The 16,204-nt window shown below is 43.1% G+C and overlaps 1 protein-coding gene across 1 annotated transcript in view; it reads right to left on the bottom strand.

Moving 5' to 3' along the window:
* Positions 1–16,204, bottom strand: part of cfap299 (cilia and flagella associated protein 299) — a 713,772-nt gene that overhangs the window by 438,405 nt on the left and 259,163 nt on the right. The window contains exon 3 of the mRNA XM_033024019.1: positions 3,527–3,617. Coding sequence (XP_032879910.1) covers positions 3,527–3,617 — 91 coding nt within the window. The remainder of the gene's footprint in view (positions 1–3,526; positions 3,618–16,204) is intronic.

Here is a 16,204-nt window from a genome sequence, read left to right as displayed (position 1 = left end):
GTCCGGGTATAGGAAGGTCATCACGTTTTTGGTTATTAGTTTTTCCAATCAAAATTGATTTTATTTTAAAGTCAACTTCTAATTCAAACCTTCTCTGCATTAATGTTTCTACACAACTTGCAGCAGTTAAATTACATTTTCCAATCACATATATCTGTACATTTTCAAATCACTTGTATCTATCTCTATATAACTAAAAGTCTTTGTTGTGTGTGTGTGTGTGTGTGTGTGTGTGTGTGTGTGTGTGTGTGTGTGTGTGTGTGTGTGTGTGTGTGTGTGTGTGTGTGTGTGTGTGTGCCAATCTGATTAATTCCTATCTTCCAAATGCTAGGCCACAGCCTTCCCATTTTCACATATCCTACTCACATTTTTCTCCATGTGGCGATAAACATCTTCCTGTCGCATTTCCACCTATATTTCTGAAGTTATTAATCGTCGAAATATTAAAAACATCCAAAACCGCCTTCTCACAGGAAGCTTGCAGCCTTCGCACATTGATGATGTCACAATGCCCCTAACAGGGCACCAATCACAATGGGCTCTCGAGCTGGTTGCCGATTGCCACAATGACATCACAATGGGACGTTGCCAACGGTAATAATGGGCTCTCAAGTTGGCTGCCAACTGCCACAATGACATCACAATGGTACGTTGCCAACGGTAACAATGTTGATGCCCCTCTACCAATATCTGAAGGGGCTACTTATCAAGTTCAGTTTGCATTTTGTTCCCACAATCCTGGTGTTTGGGCACAAGGCAGGAGTGGGGAGGGCCAATCGGGAGGGGGGATTTCCTTATCAGTTTGCTTCATATTTCATGCTATATTTCATGATTAAAAAATGTTTTAAAGCCAAAACTGCCTTCTCACAGACAGCATCCAGCCTTCTCACAGAGAGCTTCCAGTGATGATGTCACAATGCTTCTCACAGTGCACCATTCACAATGGTCTTCCAAGCTGGATGCCAACTGCCACAATGACATCACAATGGGACATTGCCAATGGTAACGCGGTCGCTGCCCCTCTCCCAATATCTGAAGCGGCTGCTCCTCAACCTCTGATTCCCCTCCGTGCCGTAATCAGGTTCACTTCAGATTTCATGCTATATTTCAAAACTTATTCATGATTAAAGTTTAAAAAAAAGTAAAATCCGCCTTCTCACAGACAGCTCTTTTTCCAGGAGTTTCCAGTGATGGTCACTATGCCACTCACACTGCACCAATCACAATGGGCTCTCAAGCTGCTGACTGCCACAATGACATCACAATGGGACGTTGCCAATGGTAACGAGGTTGCTGCCCCACGATCCTGGTGATTGGCCACGAGGCAGGGAGTGGGATGGCCGATCGTGGGTGGGGACTCACATCGACCACCCCCACCCCCTCAAAACCCCACCTCCGTGGTCATTCGTATCATTTGATGGGGAGAGGGGGAGGGAGAGGGAGAGAGAGAGGGAGAGAGGGAGAGAGGGAGAGAGGGAGAGAGGGAGAGAGGGGGAGAGAGTGAGAGAGAGAGGGTGAGAGGGAGAGGGGGAGAGGGGGAGAAGGGGAGACGGGGAGAGAGGGAGAGAGAGAGGGAGGGAGAGGGGGAGAGGGGGAGGGAGAGAGGGAGAGAATATTGCCTTGGGGAACGGGTTGTGTTGGTGCACCAAGCGTTCCATTGGGAAAATGGGTGAGTGGTGGAATATCGCCTTGGGGAACAGGTTGCGTTGGAGAACCAGGCCTCCCGTGGGGGCTATGGCTGTCGTGCAATATTGCGTTGGGGGACCAGACCTCTCGTGCGACAGGGACCCAACGGGTCCCACTTAGTCTAATTTACACTAAATGTTTGATGATAAAATAGGTAGGAAAAGTAAGCTGCAGAGAAGACAGGGAGGCTACAAGGGAATGTAGAGGGATTAATTGGGTGGTTTAGAATGTGGGTAAATGCAAAATTATCTGTTCTGGCAGGAAAAATGAAGAAGCGGCATTTATCTGAATGGTGAGATGTGGCAGACTCTTGCAGTACAAAGTGCATGACCTTGCAGCCCATGAATCTGCAATGATTAACAAGCTCTCATTTTTATACTAGTCCAATCCTAACACATTCTATTCTCACACATTTACCCCAGATTCTATCACCTATTGACATACTAGGGGCAATTTACATTCGAACCCACTCTCTTTTTAGTATGTGACCAAAATACTAAGGATAATACCAAAATACTATTTAGCGTAGTCAGGGGATATGGGAAGAAGGCAGGAACGGGGTAGTGATTGGGGATGATCAGCCATGATCACATTGAATGGCGGTGCTGGCTCAAAGGGCCAAATGGCCTAATCCTGCACCTATTGTCTATTGTCTATCTATTGTCTATTGAAACACATGCAGTCTCAGGAAGAACATGCAAACCTTCACACAGACAGCACCGGAGATCAGGATTGAACCTGGGCACAGGGCAACTATAAAAACTGAACATTAGTTGGAATGGGCCAGTTGTCTTGTGTGGAAAGATTTGACAGACTAGGCTTGCAATGTTGGAGTTTAGAAGAGTAAAAGGCTTGTCCCACTTAGGCGATTTTTTCGGCGACTGCCGGCGACTGTAACAGTCATAGCAGGTCACCGAAAAAGCAGCGACTGGACCCCCCCTCCCCTATGACAATGTTTACGACAACCTACCACCTAGTCGACATCAAGCTACGGTAAGTTACCGACAACCGGTAACCCATTAGGACGTCTACCTACGACCACACCTACGACAACCTACGACAACACAGGCGACAACCTACGACAACCAATGTCAACCCACGTCCACCTGTGACAAGCTACGACCAACAACGACTTTGTCGACGACAACTGAAGCCAACTGAAGACAATTCAGTCGCCAGTACCTGTCGCCGGTTGACGTAGGTAGTTGCCAATGGAATTCACCAAAGTCAGCACCCGGCGACAACCAACATCACCTGGCGACAACCTGCTTCATCCTGGCGACAAGCTATGACAGCACCCACGACAGGCGAAGACAAGCTACGTCAAGCTCACAGTTGCCGAAAAGTTTTGAACATTTCAAAATCCAGTGGCGACCAGAAAAACGTTACGACTCTTTAGGCGTCTTGAGGAAACTACTCACGACCATACAGGTATCATCCCGCGACCATGTGGCGACAGCCTAGTTGCCGAAAAAATCTAAGTGGGACAGGGGCTGAGGAGGCAACTTAATTGCAACATGTCCAAAGCGATCTTGATAACAGTGATATGGAGAGGATGTTCCCTCTTGTGGGAGAACCTAGAATTAACAACTCTCTTTCTCAAAGGATAGTGGGGACAGAGACTTTAAACATTTTTAAGGCAGAGATTGATAAATACAATAAGCAAAAGGATGAAAGGTATTTGTGGGTACATTAGAATGAAGAGTTGAGCATGATCTCAAGAGTAGCCAAACTCACTTCGCTTAATTCACGTGTTTGTATGCATGCCAAATCTTGTACAGTTTTTTTTCCAACAGATAAAGAAACTAAATGCAAGTTAAGATCTTGATTGTGTACTCACACTTGTTTTCCCACTGCGGTTGTCTTCCTCTCGCTCTGCCAGTGCTATCAAGAAATTATCTTTCAACTCTTTTCCTGCACTTGCCAATACTCTGCAAGAAGAGGATAAATGGCATTTTAAAACATTTGCTTCAAAGAATTCTGTCAACCCATTCCTGTGAAACTAATCTAAAATGATATACCTATCAATTCAGGGACACGGTGAGAACATGCAGTACTCCAAGTACAAATTTATGTGTCTGGCTATTTATGTATCTGTCCCTACTTTGGTTAAGTTGCACAAGACATATTTTCTTCCAATTGGCTTCAACAGAATGTCCTTTTGAAAATGCTTTATTAAGTGCTTAATTTACCCATATAGTTGCAATGTTTTAAAGATTACCCTATTTAAAATAGGCTGGTTCAAAATATTCTAAATATATGGTCCAATTGAAGATTGGAGTCCAGTGACATAAACTGGACCTAATCATTGCTTTAATATATTATCATCTCCAATTTCAACTTGCAAGGGAAAACAAAGCGTGCCACACAGATTATTTTTAAAAAAGGTCAAAATTATAATTTTGGCAATTTATACAAACATTATGCTAAGGGAAGGAAATAGCAAATTTATGTTGGAACTTTACAGCCTCATTGTTAGCATATTTCATACAATATGGCTTTTTGATCAAGTTAATTTAACATATATAGTGCAAACAAGGTCTGTAGTAATAAGAGATGACTAAATTTACAAAATTGTGTGCACAAATTACTACGTGTGACCAGTAAAAATCAATAATGAATTATTTATCTCTGCTTTCTGCTATTCTATACAATGTTTCCAATCTAATGTGAAGATTGTGAAGTGGTTTTGTTGCTTAAAGTACTCTATAAAGCACTTTTGTGTTGGAAATCTTAATAACCAGTGATTGCTGTTATTTGATATGGTGACTTAAAGAAATCCAGGAATTTAAAGGTAGCAAATGTATCAGAGAATTAGTTAACATGCAAGAAAACACCACAATTACTTTGACATCTTAGGACACCTTCAGAAGAACAATGAGAAATTTCTCTTAAAATATTTTATCATGAAAAACCAAGAAACTAGATGGAAAAAAATGTATAAGCATGAAATATGGCAAGGAGATTGAAGGTACAACCAAAGGAAAATGTGTGCAAGGGTCGTTTGAAAGCATTAAAAGAGGTGGAAAAAAGATGCAATGAGAAGATAATTCAGAAGACACAAATATTGTAATAAATGATGGGACTCTGATGCTACATGTAAAATGAGGAGAGAAGACAGACATAATTCAGAGAAGGCTGCTTACTGGGGGAAAAAATAGTCACACAGTATGAAGTGGAGGGTTTAAATACAATGTAATAGTAAGGCATATTAGATTGACAAAATATGATTAGAATAGAATACTGAAGAGTAATTTTGAGCTAATCCATTTGCTGGGTAGGTAAATACAATGAAATTGTTTCTATTGAACTTAAAATTCGATGCCGGCACAGTTGGCAACACATCTGATAACGTTAGTTTCTCACTGAATAAGTTAGTTTAAAATTCCTTCCATGGTTGAATGAGGGAGAATGGAAGGAATAATTGATAACGTCAAACTCAGCAGGGAGACTGTAACTGAAGTCTTCCAAAATGTTTTCAAATTTTGTGTCTCATAGAAGTCTGACCCTTTTCATTATACCTCTTATTTAGGTTAGTGAATTCAGCCTGTTTAACTAAAGACAAAAAAAAATATGCTGGCTGCGTTGGCAGCAGAAATAGGAAGCTGACCAGCGGAAATAAGGGATTATATGCATGAAGCCAATTCTAAGCACATCCTTAATACTAGTAAAATTATGATTTCACAAACAAATGTTTTATAAAATAAGCTGTATCAAATTTCTGATTCCTTGTCAATAATCCTGCAAATACAATTTGGTATAATACCTATTCTGATTTTTATGGCACAGGACCACGTTGAGAATTTGGATGCAATTCCTTGGGTGCGCTCATAATATAATGTTGTAAACCAAAACAATTTAAACTTCACCCTCATAGGAAATTCTTCTTTACTTCCTCAGAGATAAATGTGTTAAGTAAATGACAGCATATCTGGTGAGATCACTACATCCATATTCCTTGTTTAATCGCAATTTCCTTTTAATCAGACTAAAACAGATATCAATGAATCAGTTTCCCCACACACAACATAACATTGGAGGAAAATTACCTCAACTCCAAGAGAAAGGATCTTAACAATCACACACTAATTCTGGAAGGTTTCTGCTAATGTCACAGCGGAAAACCAGGGAAATCGGATGTGGATATTTTTTCCACCAAAATCAGTATAGAGTGTGAAAAATGAACAAAGCAAAACAGACTTATATGGCATTATTAAAATCTCTGAAAACAGCAGAGTAAGGCTAAATGGGCAAGTAAGTTTGAATACTTTATTAACCTGACAGTAAATTGGATGGGCTTTTGTTCTTAGGTACAGATTGTTCTTCTCTGTTTTCTGATCATTTAATTCAGACAGGTGCAATAATGATAAAACTAAAGGCAGAAATATAGAAGAAAGGAGCAGGAGAACCTGTCGCTACTCGATAATATAAACATGCATATCATCCAAATTCAATATCCACTTCCAACTTTCACCCCATAATCCCTCAATCCCTCTGACAAAATTAGCTCCTTCTTGAGCAATGGCAAGGAACATCACTGATTAAAACCTATCGTTAATTAATTGTCAAACCGTGAATTCATATTTATGATATGCGACTAGTGTTTAAAGGCTAGCATCAGGTGACAAATTACACTGATACATTACACAGTGGCATTTACAAATGGATAGTGTTTGTAGTTAAAAATTGCAATTATGTCATAAACTGGCATCTCCTTGTTTTGGCATATTGTTGAATCATTTATCTTTATATAGCCCTGAGGATGATCCGGAATTGTTGAACACAAACGGATCCGCAATTTTCCCATGCTTTTCACATTATTATCTGTCGTTAAAGGTGCGCTCAGACATTTATAAATGTAAAGATGTGCTCAGATATTTACAAAAGGATATTGCTCGATGTAAGCAAATACTAAATATCGTTTTTTTTATGAAGTCCCTCAAGATCTAGGATGACTTGCTTCCACTCTGATTTAGTGCGTTCTGAGATGTTTGATGTGCCAGGTGGTGCTAATTTGAGAGGTGGTGTGTGCCTTCTCTTGGTTTGAGGTCGTCAAACACCCTTTTCCACAAATAAACTAAAGTATTTGCTGCCACATAGAAGATGAAGTTGAATTTCCCCATCAATGACTGCCTTCACTAAAACCTTGCGTTAAGATGCGAGAATTGGTCCATGATGTTTGAGGTACTGCTCTTTACTATTGAAGAAAAGTGTTGCATAGCAGAGGCAAATGTTTCAGATGTTGTCATAATCAGATTGCAATAGCACGGTAACAGGCCCTTGAGTCCTTGAGCAAACCAAGATGACCCATTTAATCTCGTACCATATGCTCATGTTTGGCCACAAACCTTTCCCATCCATGTACCTGTCCAAATATCTTCTAAATGTTGTTATTGTTCATGCCTCGACTACTTCCTCTGGCAGTACATTTCATGTACCCACCATCCTCTGCTTGAAAAAATAACGATGGTTCATAGTTTAGTCTGCAAACACATGTGAATGCAAATTGTGCCTGCAAGTTGCAGCTCGGTATTGTGGTTTGGGCAGCTTTGGCTCTGGAGTTATATATAGATTGCACACCTTGGCTCTGGAGTTTAGTTTAGTTCAGAGAAACAGGTCCTTCTGCCCCCCAAGTCCGCACTGAACATGATCCCCGCACATTAACCCTATCCTACACACACTAGGACCAATTAAACTAATACCAAGTATACAAACCCAAGCCAATTAACCTACAAAGCTGTACGTCTTTGGAGTGTGGCAGGAAACCGAAGATCTCGCGGAAAACACAAGAAGGTCACAGGGAGAATGTACAAACTCCCTACAGCTGTATTCGGGATCGAACCTGGGTCTCTGACGCTGCAAGCGCTGTAAGGAAGCTAAACTACCACTGCACGGGGGGGGGGGGGGGAGTGGGGGTGGAGGGAGGAGAAAGAGGAGAGAAGTGGGGGAGAAGGAGTAGAGACACTTTTTAGAAGCCAGAAAACCTTTAATAAAGTTTCGCGGTCATTTAACATTACCGATCAGTTTTCCTTGGTTCTGAAAACTCGTGCTTACTTTTTTTTCCCCCAATAAGCCAATTAAAATGCCCGGTCAGCAAAGGAGATTGCCTACGGCTACCTCAACTCCTTATAACTACATAGCGACCCCACTACCACTGCACTACGAGTTCAAAAGAACCATGCCGATCAATTTTTACTTGCGGAAAATTTTTCAGCACATTGAAACATTTTCCTCGACCAAACTGAGGCCGCGAGTATGAGGGAACCTCTCTCGAGCATGAAGGAGAGTTACAGTGACCTCCTAGGACCACATGTCGACTATGCTATGAGTTTGTGGCGAGCGCAAACTCTTCTAAACTTGCAAATTAGGTCGCCATAGTGGGGCAGGCCCTTAAGGCATTTACTAATCCTGCAGCATAGTTGACAGACACTGGACTAGCTCATTCTTGATGGGAAAGCTCATTCCATTAAGATGATATTCCTATTCCTGTTTTGCAATTCCAGAGGAAAGTTTACACAGTAGAACCTCCCTGCTCTTATACTCAAATCCTTTTGCTATGAATGCTAACATACCATTCGCATTCTTCACTGCCTGCTGCACCTGCATGCCTACTTTCACAATGACTGGTGTAGCATGACACCCAGGTCTCGTTGCATCTCCCCTTTTCCTACTCGGCCACCATTCAGATAATAGTCTACTTTCCTGTTTTTGCCACCAAAGTGGATAACATCACATTGATCCACATTATACTGCATCTGCCATGCATTTGCCCACTCACCCAACCTATCCAAGTCACCTTGCAGCCTCCTAGCATCTTCCTCACAGCTAAAGCGGCCTTTTCACGGGGCGACTTGACGCAAGAGTTAACCGGAGTTTAACACCGTGGGAACCTCGTGCGATAACAGTGCGGCATTCGTGGACCACCGTGGACCACCGCAGCACTAACGGCAGGTCATCGTGTAACTTGGTCACTCGGGAGAAAATTCAAGAAAGTTTGAATTTCTCCAAGATTGACTTGTGCACTTGTGGTTGAGTATTGCAACATTATATGAACGTAGTGGCCAGTGCGATATCCGTAATAACTCTTGCGGGTACCGTGGGAACTCCTGCGAACGGTGAACCCGGAAGCTGGACAGAGGGAACAGAAGGTGAGTAAAAATTATCTTATGTGGGATTGAATTTTAAAAATAAATAAAAATAAAGATTTGCATCCGCATATGGACATCAACTTATTCATGAGTTATGTTAATGAGATTCAAGAAAATAACTATAATCTTTAAAAGGGACTTTAAAAGGGACTTTACTGAAAGGTTACGCATTTTTATGGTCCGTGAGAAATTTTTCACATGTACTTCTTTGAGAGATACAGGTCGGAGTCCTCGGGTCCAGGGGTCCGGAACGCTACCAATCAATGTTGTACAGAGACCCGTGTAAGGAGTGAACTGTACATGCTGGTTTAAACCGAAGACAGACACAAAAAGCTGGAGTAACTCAGCGAGTCAAGCAGCATCTCTGGAGAAAAAAAGCTGATGTTTCGGGACGAGACACATCTTCAGACTCAATTCCGATTAGGCTGTCTGAAGAAGGGTTCCGGTGTTGGGGGAGTCCAGAACCAGGGTCCCAGTTTTACAGTCTACCGTGGGAACTCTTTAACTCAGTAAAGTAAAGTAGCCTTTATTGTCATATCAGCGCACAGGCAGCAGTTGACTGTTGCTCTATTCAGTTTCCCAGGGGGTCGGGACGGGACTGGAGTTGGGAGAGAAAGGTGGGGGAGTCGAGGGAGAGGAGGGGGAGACAGATGGGGGTGTCTTCATTTACTGACGGCGGATGTCTGTCACTGAAACAGGCAGGTGAGATTTCACATCCACCTTGTGTGTGCCTCTCTCTCTCTCTCCCTCCCTCTTACACAGGCTGAGAGACTCTGCCTCTGTGAGTGTACGTCTCTTTCTCCCCCTCTCCCACACACAGTAAGACCGAGGTACTGTGCTCAGTCCATCTGTGTCTCCCACATACACAGTAAAATGTGTCTCCAAATGAGCCAATTCAACCAAGGGAGGATATATATAGTGTGTGAAAAAAAAAGTTACATCATTTGTGTCACGTGTAGTTCACGATGTTCATTCAAGATTTAACGGGAAAGCTCGGGAAACGGACAAGTCACTCGCACAAATAGCAGAAATGCCGAGTACCGTGGGAACTCTTTATCTACTGCCGTTATATCGTGCGAGACTCGTGCTGGACCACGACCACTTCACTCTGATGACATCTTGCGTCAACTCGCCCCGTGAAAAGGCCGCTTTACACTGCCCCCCAGCTTCGTGTCATCTGCAAACTTGGAAATGTTGCATTCAATTCCCTCATCCAGATCATTAATATATATTGTGAATAGCTGGGGTCCCAGCACTGAGCCTTGCGGTACCTCACTAGTCACTGCCTGCCATTCTGAAAAGGACCCGTTTACTCCAACTCTTTGCATCCTGTCTGCCAGCCAGTTCTCTATCCACATCAATACTGAACCCACAATACCGTGTGCTTTAAGTTTGCATACTAATCTCTTATGTGGGACCTTGTTGAAAGCCTTCTGAAAGTCCAGATATAACACATCCACTGGTCATCCCTTATCCACTCTACTAGTTACATCCTCGAAAAATTCTATAAGATTCGTCAGACATGATTTACCTTTCATAAATCCATGCTGACTTTGTCCAATGAATTCACCACTTTCCAAATGTGCTGCTATCCCATCTTTAATAACTGACTCTAGCAGTTTCCCCACTACCGATGTTAGACTAACTGGTCTGTAATTCCCCGTTTTCTCTCTCCCTCCCTTTTTAAAAAGTGGGGTTACATTAGCTACCCTCCAATCCTCAGAACTACTCCAGAATCTAAAGAGTTTAAAAAAATTATCACTAATGCATCCACTATTTCTGGGGCTACTTCCTTAAGTACTCTGGGGTGCAACTTATCTGGCCCTGGGGATTTATCGGCCTTTAATCCATTCAATTTACCTAACACCACTTCCTGGCTAACCTGGATTTCACTCAGTTCCTCCATCTCATTTGACCCCCGGTCCCCTGCTATTTCCGGCAGATTATTTATGTCTTCCTTAGTGAAGACAGAACCAAAGTAGTTATTCAATTGGTCTGCCATGTCCTTGTTCCCCATTATTAATTTGCCTGTTTCTGACTGCAAGGGACCTACATTTGTTTTAACTAATCTTTTTCTCTTCACATATGTATAAAAACTTTTGCAGTCAGTTTTTATGTTCCCTGCCAGTTTTCTTTCATAATCTATTTCCCCTTTCCTAATTAAGCCCTTTGTCCTCCTCTGCTGGACTGAATTTCTCCCAGTCCCCTGGTAGGCTGCTTTTTCTGGCTAATTTGTATGCTTCATCTTTTGATTTGATACTATCCCTGATTTCCCTTGTTATCCACGGATGCACTACCTTCCCTGATTTATTCTTTTGCCAAACTGGGATGAACAATTGTTGTAGTTCATCCATGCAGTCTTTAAATGCCTTCCATTGCATATCCACCGTCAACCCTTTAAGAATCAATTACCAGTCTATCTTGGCCAATTCACGTCTCATACCCTCAAAGTTCCCTTTCTTTAAGTTCTGGACCCTTGTTTCTGAATTAACAATGTCACTCTCCATCCCAATGAAGAACTCAACTATATTATGGTCGCTCTTGCCCAAGGGGCCACGCACAACAAGACTGCTAACTAACCCTTCCTCATTACTCAATACCCAGTCTAGAATAGCCTGCTCTCTCATTGGTTCCTTTACGTGTTGGTTTTGAAAACTATCCCGCATACATGCTAAGAAATCCTCTTCCTCAGCATCCCTGCCAATTTGATTCACCCAATCTATATGTAGATTGAAGTCACCCATTATAACTGTTTTACCTTTGTTGCACACATTTCTAATTTCCTGTTTGATGCCATCTCCAACTCCACTACTACTGTTAGGTGGCCTGTACACAACTCCCACTAACGTTTTCTGCCCCTTAGTGTTTCGCAGCTCTACCCATATCGATTGCACATCCTCCAAGCTAATGTCCTTCCTTTCTATTGCGTTAATCTCCTCTCTAACCAGCAACGCTACTCCACCTCCTTTTCCTTTCTGTCTATCCCTCCTGAATATTGAATATCCCTGGATGTCCAGCTCCCAGCCTTGGTCACCCTGGAGCCATGTCTCCGTGGTCCCAACTATATCATATTCATTAATAACTATCTGCACATTCAGCTCATCCACCTTATTCGGACCCGTTGCAGTTCGCATACCGTCCGAACAGATCCACGGACGATGCGGTCTCCCAGGTCTTGCACACCGCTCTCTCCCATCTGGACAGCCAGAAGGGGGGCTACGTGAGGATGCTGTTCATAGACTACAGTTCAGCCTTCAACACGATAGTCCCCACCAGACTGGCCGGGAGGCTAATGGAATTGGGGCTCAACACCTCCCTATGTGCCTGGGTCCTGGACTTTCTCACCGCCAGGCCCCAGGTAGTCAAGATGGGAGGGAATACATCGAAGTCACTCACCCTGAGCACAGGATCGCCCCAGGGTTGCGTCCTCAGCCCCCTATTGTACTCCCTGTACACACATGGCTGTGTGGCTAGGTTCAGCTCCAACTCAATAATTAAGTTTGCTGATGACACTGTGGTGGTGGGCCTGATCTCAGACAACGACGAGAAGGCCTACCGGGAGGAGGTGGCTGGTCTAGCACTCTGGTGCCAGGATAACAGCCTCCTCTTGAACATCAAAAAAACGAAGGAGCTGATCATGGACTTTAGGAGGGCAGATCATCCGAGGACGTACACTCCATTGAGGATAAATGGGGATCCTGTGGATAGGGTGAACTGTTTTAAATATCTGGGAGTCCACATCTCCGAGGATATGACATGGGCATCACACGCCTCAGCACTCGTGAGTAAGGCAAGGCAGCGCCTTTACCACCTCAAGCAATTGAGGAAATTCAGAGTGTCTCCGAGGATCCTCCAGTGCTTCTACGCAGCGGCGGTGGAAAACATCTTGTCCGGGAACATTACCATCTGGTTTGGGAATTGCTCTGCCAAGGACAAGAAGGCTCTGCAGAGAGTAGTGCGTTCGGCCGAACGCACTATGGGAACTTCACGCCCCCCTGCAGGAACTATACATCAGGAGGTGCAACTCCAGAGCCAACAATATCATGAGAGACCCCTTCCACCCCTGCAACGGACAGTTCCGGCTGCTACGGTCAGGAAAACGCCTCCGTTGCCATACGGTGAGAATGGAGAGGTTGAGGAGTTTCTTCCCAGAGGCCATTCGGACTTTAAACGCCTATCTCACCAGGGACTAACTCTACTGAACGTTTTTCCTTCCATTATTTATTATGTAAAAGAATATGTGTGTTATGATTGTGTTTATAGTTGTTTGGTTGTTTGATTGTTTGTCTTTTGCACAAAAGTCCGCGAGCATTGCCACTTTCATTTCACTGCACATCTCGTATGTGTATGTGACAAATAAACTTGACTTGACTTGACTTGACTTATTACGAATGATCCTTGCATTGACACACAAAGCCTTCAGGCTTGTTTTTACAACACCCTTATACAATTATGTTGAAAAATGGCCCTTTTTGATTTTTGCCCTGGATTTGTCTGCCTGCACTTTTACTTTTCACCTTGCTACCTATTGCTTCTACCCTCATTTTACACCCCTCTGTCTCTGTGCTCATGCACACATCCTCCTGCCACATTAGTTTAAATCCTCCCCGACAGCACTAGCAAACACTCCCCCAAGGACATTGGTTCCATTCCAGCCCAGGTGCAGACCGTCCTGTTTGTACTGGTCCCACCTCCCCCAGAACTGGTTCCAATGCCCTAGAAATTTGAATCCCTCCCCCTTGCACCATTTTTCAAGCCACGTATTCATCTGCAATATCTTCCTATTTCTACTCTGACTAGCTCGTGGCACTGGCAGTAATCCAGAGATTATTACCGTTGAGGTCCTACTTTTAAGTTTATCTCCTATGATATTATAAAAATGTTCAGTAACCAGTGGGTATGTCAAAAAGTGTCCTGACATACCAGATCCATGTAGGAGATGTTTCCTGATGCTTGGTGTCTTTCATAATGGGGTAGCCATGACAGACCCAAATCTTGATCCAGTGGCAAGAGGGGCGAAGATTCCCACTTTGAAAGGCAAGTTATTGAATGCATTAAATCCAGTCTACCAAGCAGCTTTGACCCACTGCAGTTTGCCTACCACCACAACATGGATGATGCCATCTCTCTGGCCCTACACCCATAACTGGAGCACCTGGATAAGAGAGACACCTGCATCACATTCCTATTCATAGGCTACAGCTCTGCTTTTAACACCATTATCCCATCCATGCTCATCACCAAACTTGCAGAACTTGGAGTCAGCACTCATTTCTGACTTCCTGATCAACAGACCCCAGTCAATGAGGATAGGGGACAAATCATCCTCTATGATAATCCTCAACATTGGTGCTCAGCAAAGATGCATTCTCATCCCCCTGCTTTACTCCATGTATACCCACGACTGTAGCCAAGTACAAATCCAAATCAATTTACAAATTCTCAGACAACACCATCTTTGTGGGCCCGATATCAAACAATGTTGAGACGCAGCACAAGAAGGAGATTGAGAACCTCGAGGCCTGGTGTTGAGACAACAACCTTTCTCTCAATGTCAGCAAGACATAGTGATTGACTTCAGGAAGCGAAGCGGTACACATACCTCGGTTTGCATTGAAGGCATCAAAGTGCAGATGCTTGAAAGCTTCAAATTCCTAGGTGTAAATATCACCAGCAACCTATTCTGGACTCACCCGTGTTGTAGCAATGGCCAAGAGAGCAGAGTTTAGAAGGCTTAGGAAGTTCGGCATGTCCTTAACAACTCTCACCAACTTCTACAGATGCACCATAGAAAGCATTTTATCTGGGTGCGTCACAGCATGGTTTGGGAACAGCTCCATCCAAGATCGCAAGAAATTGTAGAGAATTGTGGACGCAGCCCAGACCATCACACAAACCAACCTCCATTCCATTTACACCTCACGCTGCCTCGGCAAGGCCAACAGCATAATCAAGCATGAGTCGCACCCCAGCCACTCCCTCTTCTTCCTCCTTCCATCAGGCAAGAGGTACAGAAGTGTGAAAATGCACACATCCAAATTTAGGGACAGTTTCTTCCCCGCTGTTATTAGGCATTGAACCATCCGACCAACAACTGGAGGGCAGTCCTGAGCTACTATCTACAACATTGGAGACCCTCGGACTACCTTTGATCAGACTTTACTGGACTTTGTTTTGCACTAAACGTCATTCACGTTATTCCCTTTACCATGTATTTGTGCACTGTGGATGACTCGATTGTAATCATGTATCGTCTTGCCATTGACTGGTTAGAACACAACAAAATATTTTCATTGTACCTCAGTACTTGTGACAATAAACTAAACTGAACTAAACGAAATGAAGACAACTGCAGACAGCAGGGATATTAATGTTCACTCATTGGTGATACACTTGTACACGCAGGCAAGCTCGTGCACTTGTGGGGGCTCAGGCACAGGAATCCATATCCAATGCTTCCCTCCTGACTCCGGATCCTGATCCTGGCTGCATTCTTGGCCTATTCACAGCAACCAGGCCCAGCTGCACATCTGGCTCAAGTTATCAGCTGCAGTGCTGGACATATGCCTACACAACCTGGCTAATGTAACTAGTACTTATCATACATTTTACACAAAACCATCATCAGACCAACTGCACCATCAGAGTACTGCAGGATGCCATCCTGTGCTTTGACCCACTAAAATCTTTGCCCCAATTTCTAGCAATAACATATATTTTTTTAAAGTAAAAACCCATCCTCTAGCAGGTTAACTCAATGGTTAATGCTCGTAGAGCTTACAAACGTGCACTATCTGTCCCCTTCCAAGAAACAGTAAGAGAGCAGAATTATGCCAAAGGAAGTGCTAGCTAAATGAAAAATTATCTCCTCCATTACCAAGTAAATACATCAATGAGTTTTCTTGCCTGAAGTTCAAGCAGTCTAGATTGTTAAGATTGAACTACTTCGTTTTCTTGCCTTTGCGAAAACAAAATAATAGCTTTAAGGTCTAACACATCTTATTAAGGAGAACAGATACATGTTCTCAGACTCTGGCATAAGGGAAACATAAAAGTAGTCCCATATCAGTTCACCTTATTTGACTGCTCAGTCAAAAAAGATATGGTAACGTATGAATCCAATTCCACTCCAAGTTCTATCTGCAACTTGATGATGTTGACTTGGTCAGACTATTTCTGGGCATTTTACCTGGTAGTTTGTTAGCAAAGGTCCTTCCCTTAATATTAGCGAAGGGAAGGGCAAATCTCATTACTAGCAGCAGGTATTGTGCTAAAATATTGTGTCTTTTAAAGATTAATTTAAATTGCACACATTGCAGAAATTAAAGAAGTTTTGTTTTCTAAAGAAAATAAAATGTATAATTACAAAT

Source organism: Amblyraja radiata, chromosome 1 (assembly GCF_010909765.2).
Source record: "Amblyraja radiata isolate CabotCenter1 chromosome 1, sAmbRad1.1.pri, whole genome shotgun sequence".
NCBI lineage: Eukaryota > Metazoa > Chordata > Chondrichthyes > Rajiformes > Rajidae > Amblyraja > Amblyraja radiata.
This window is presented reverse-complemented; position numbering and strand designations above follow the sequence as displayed.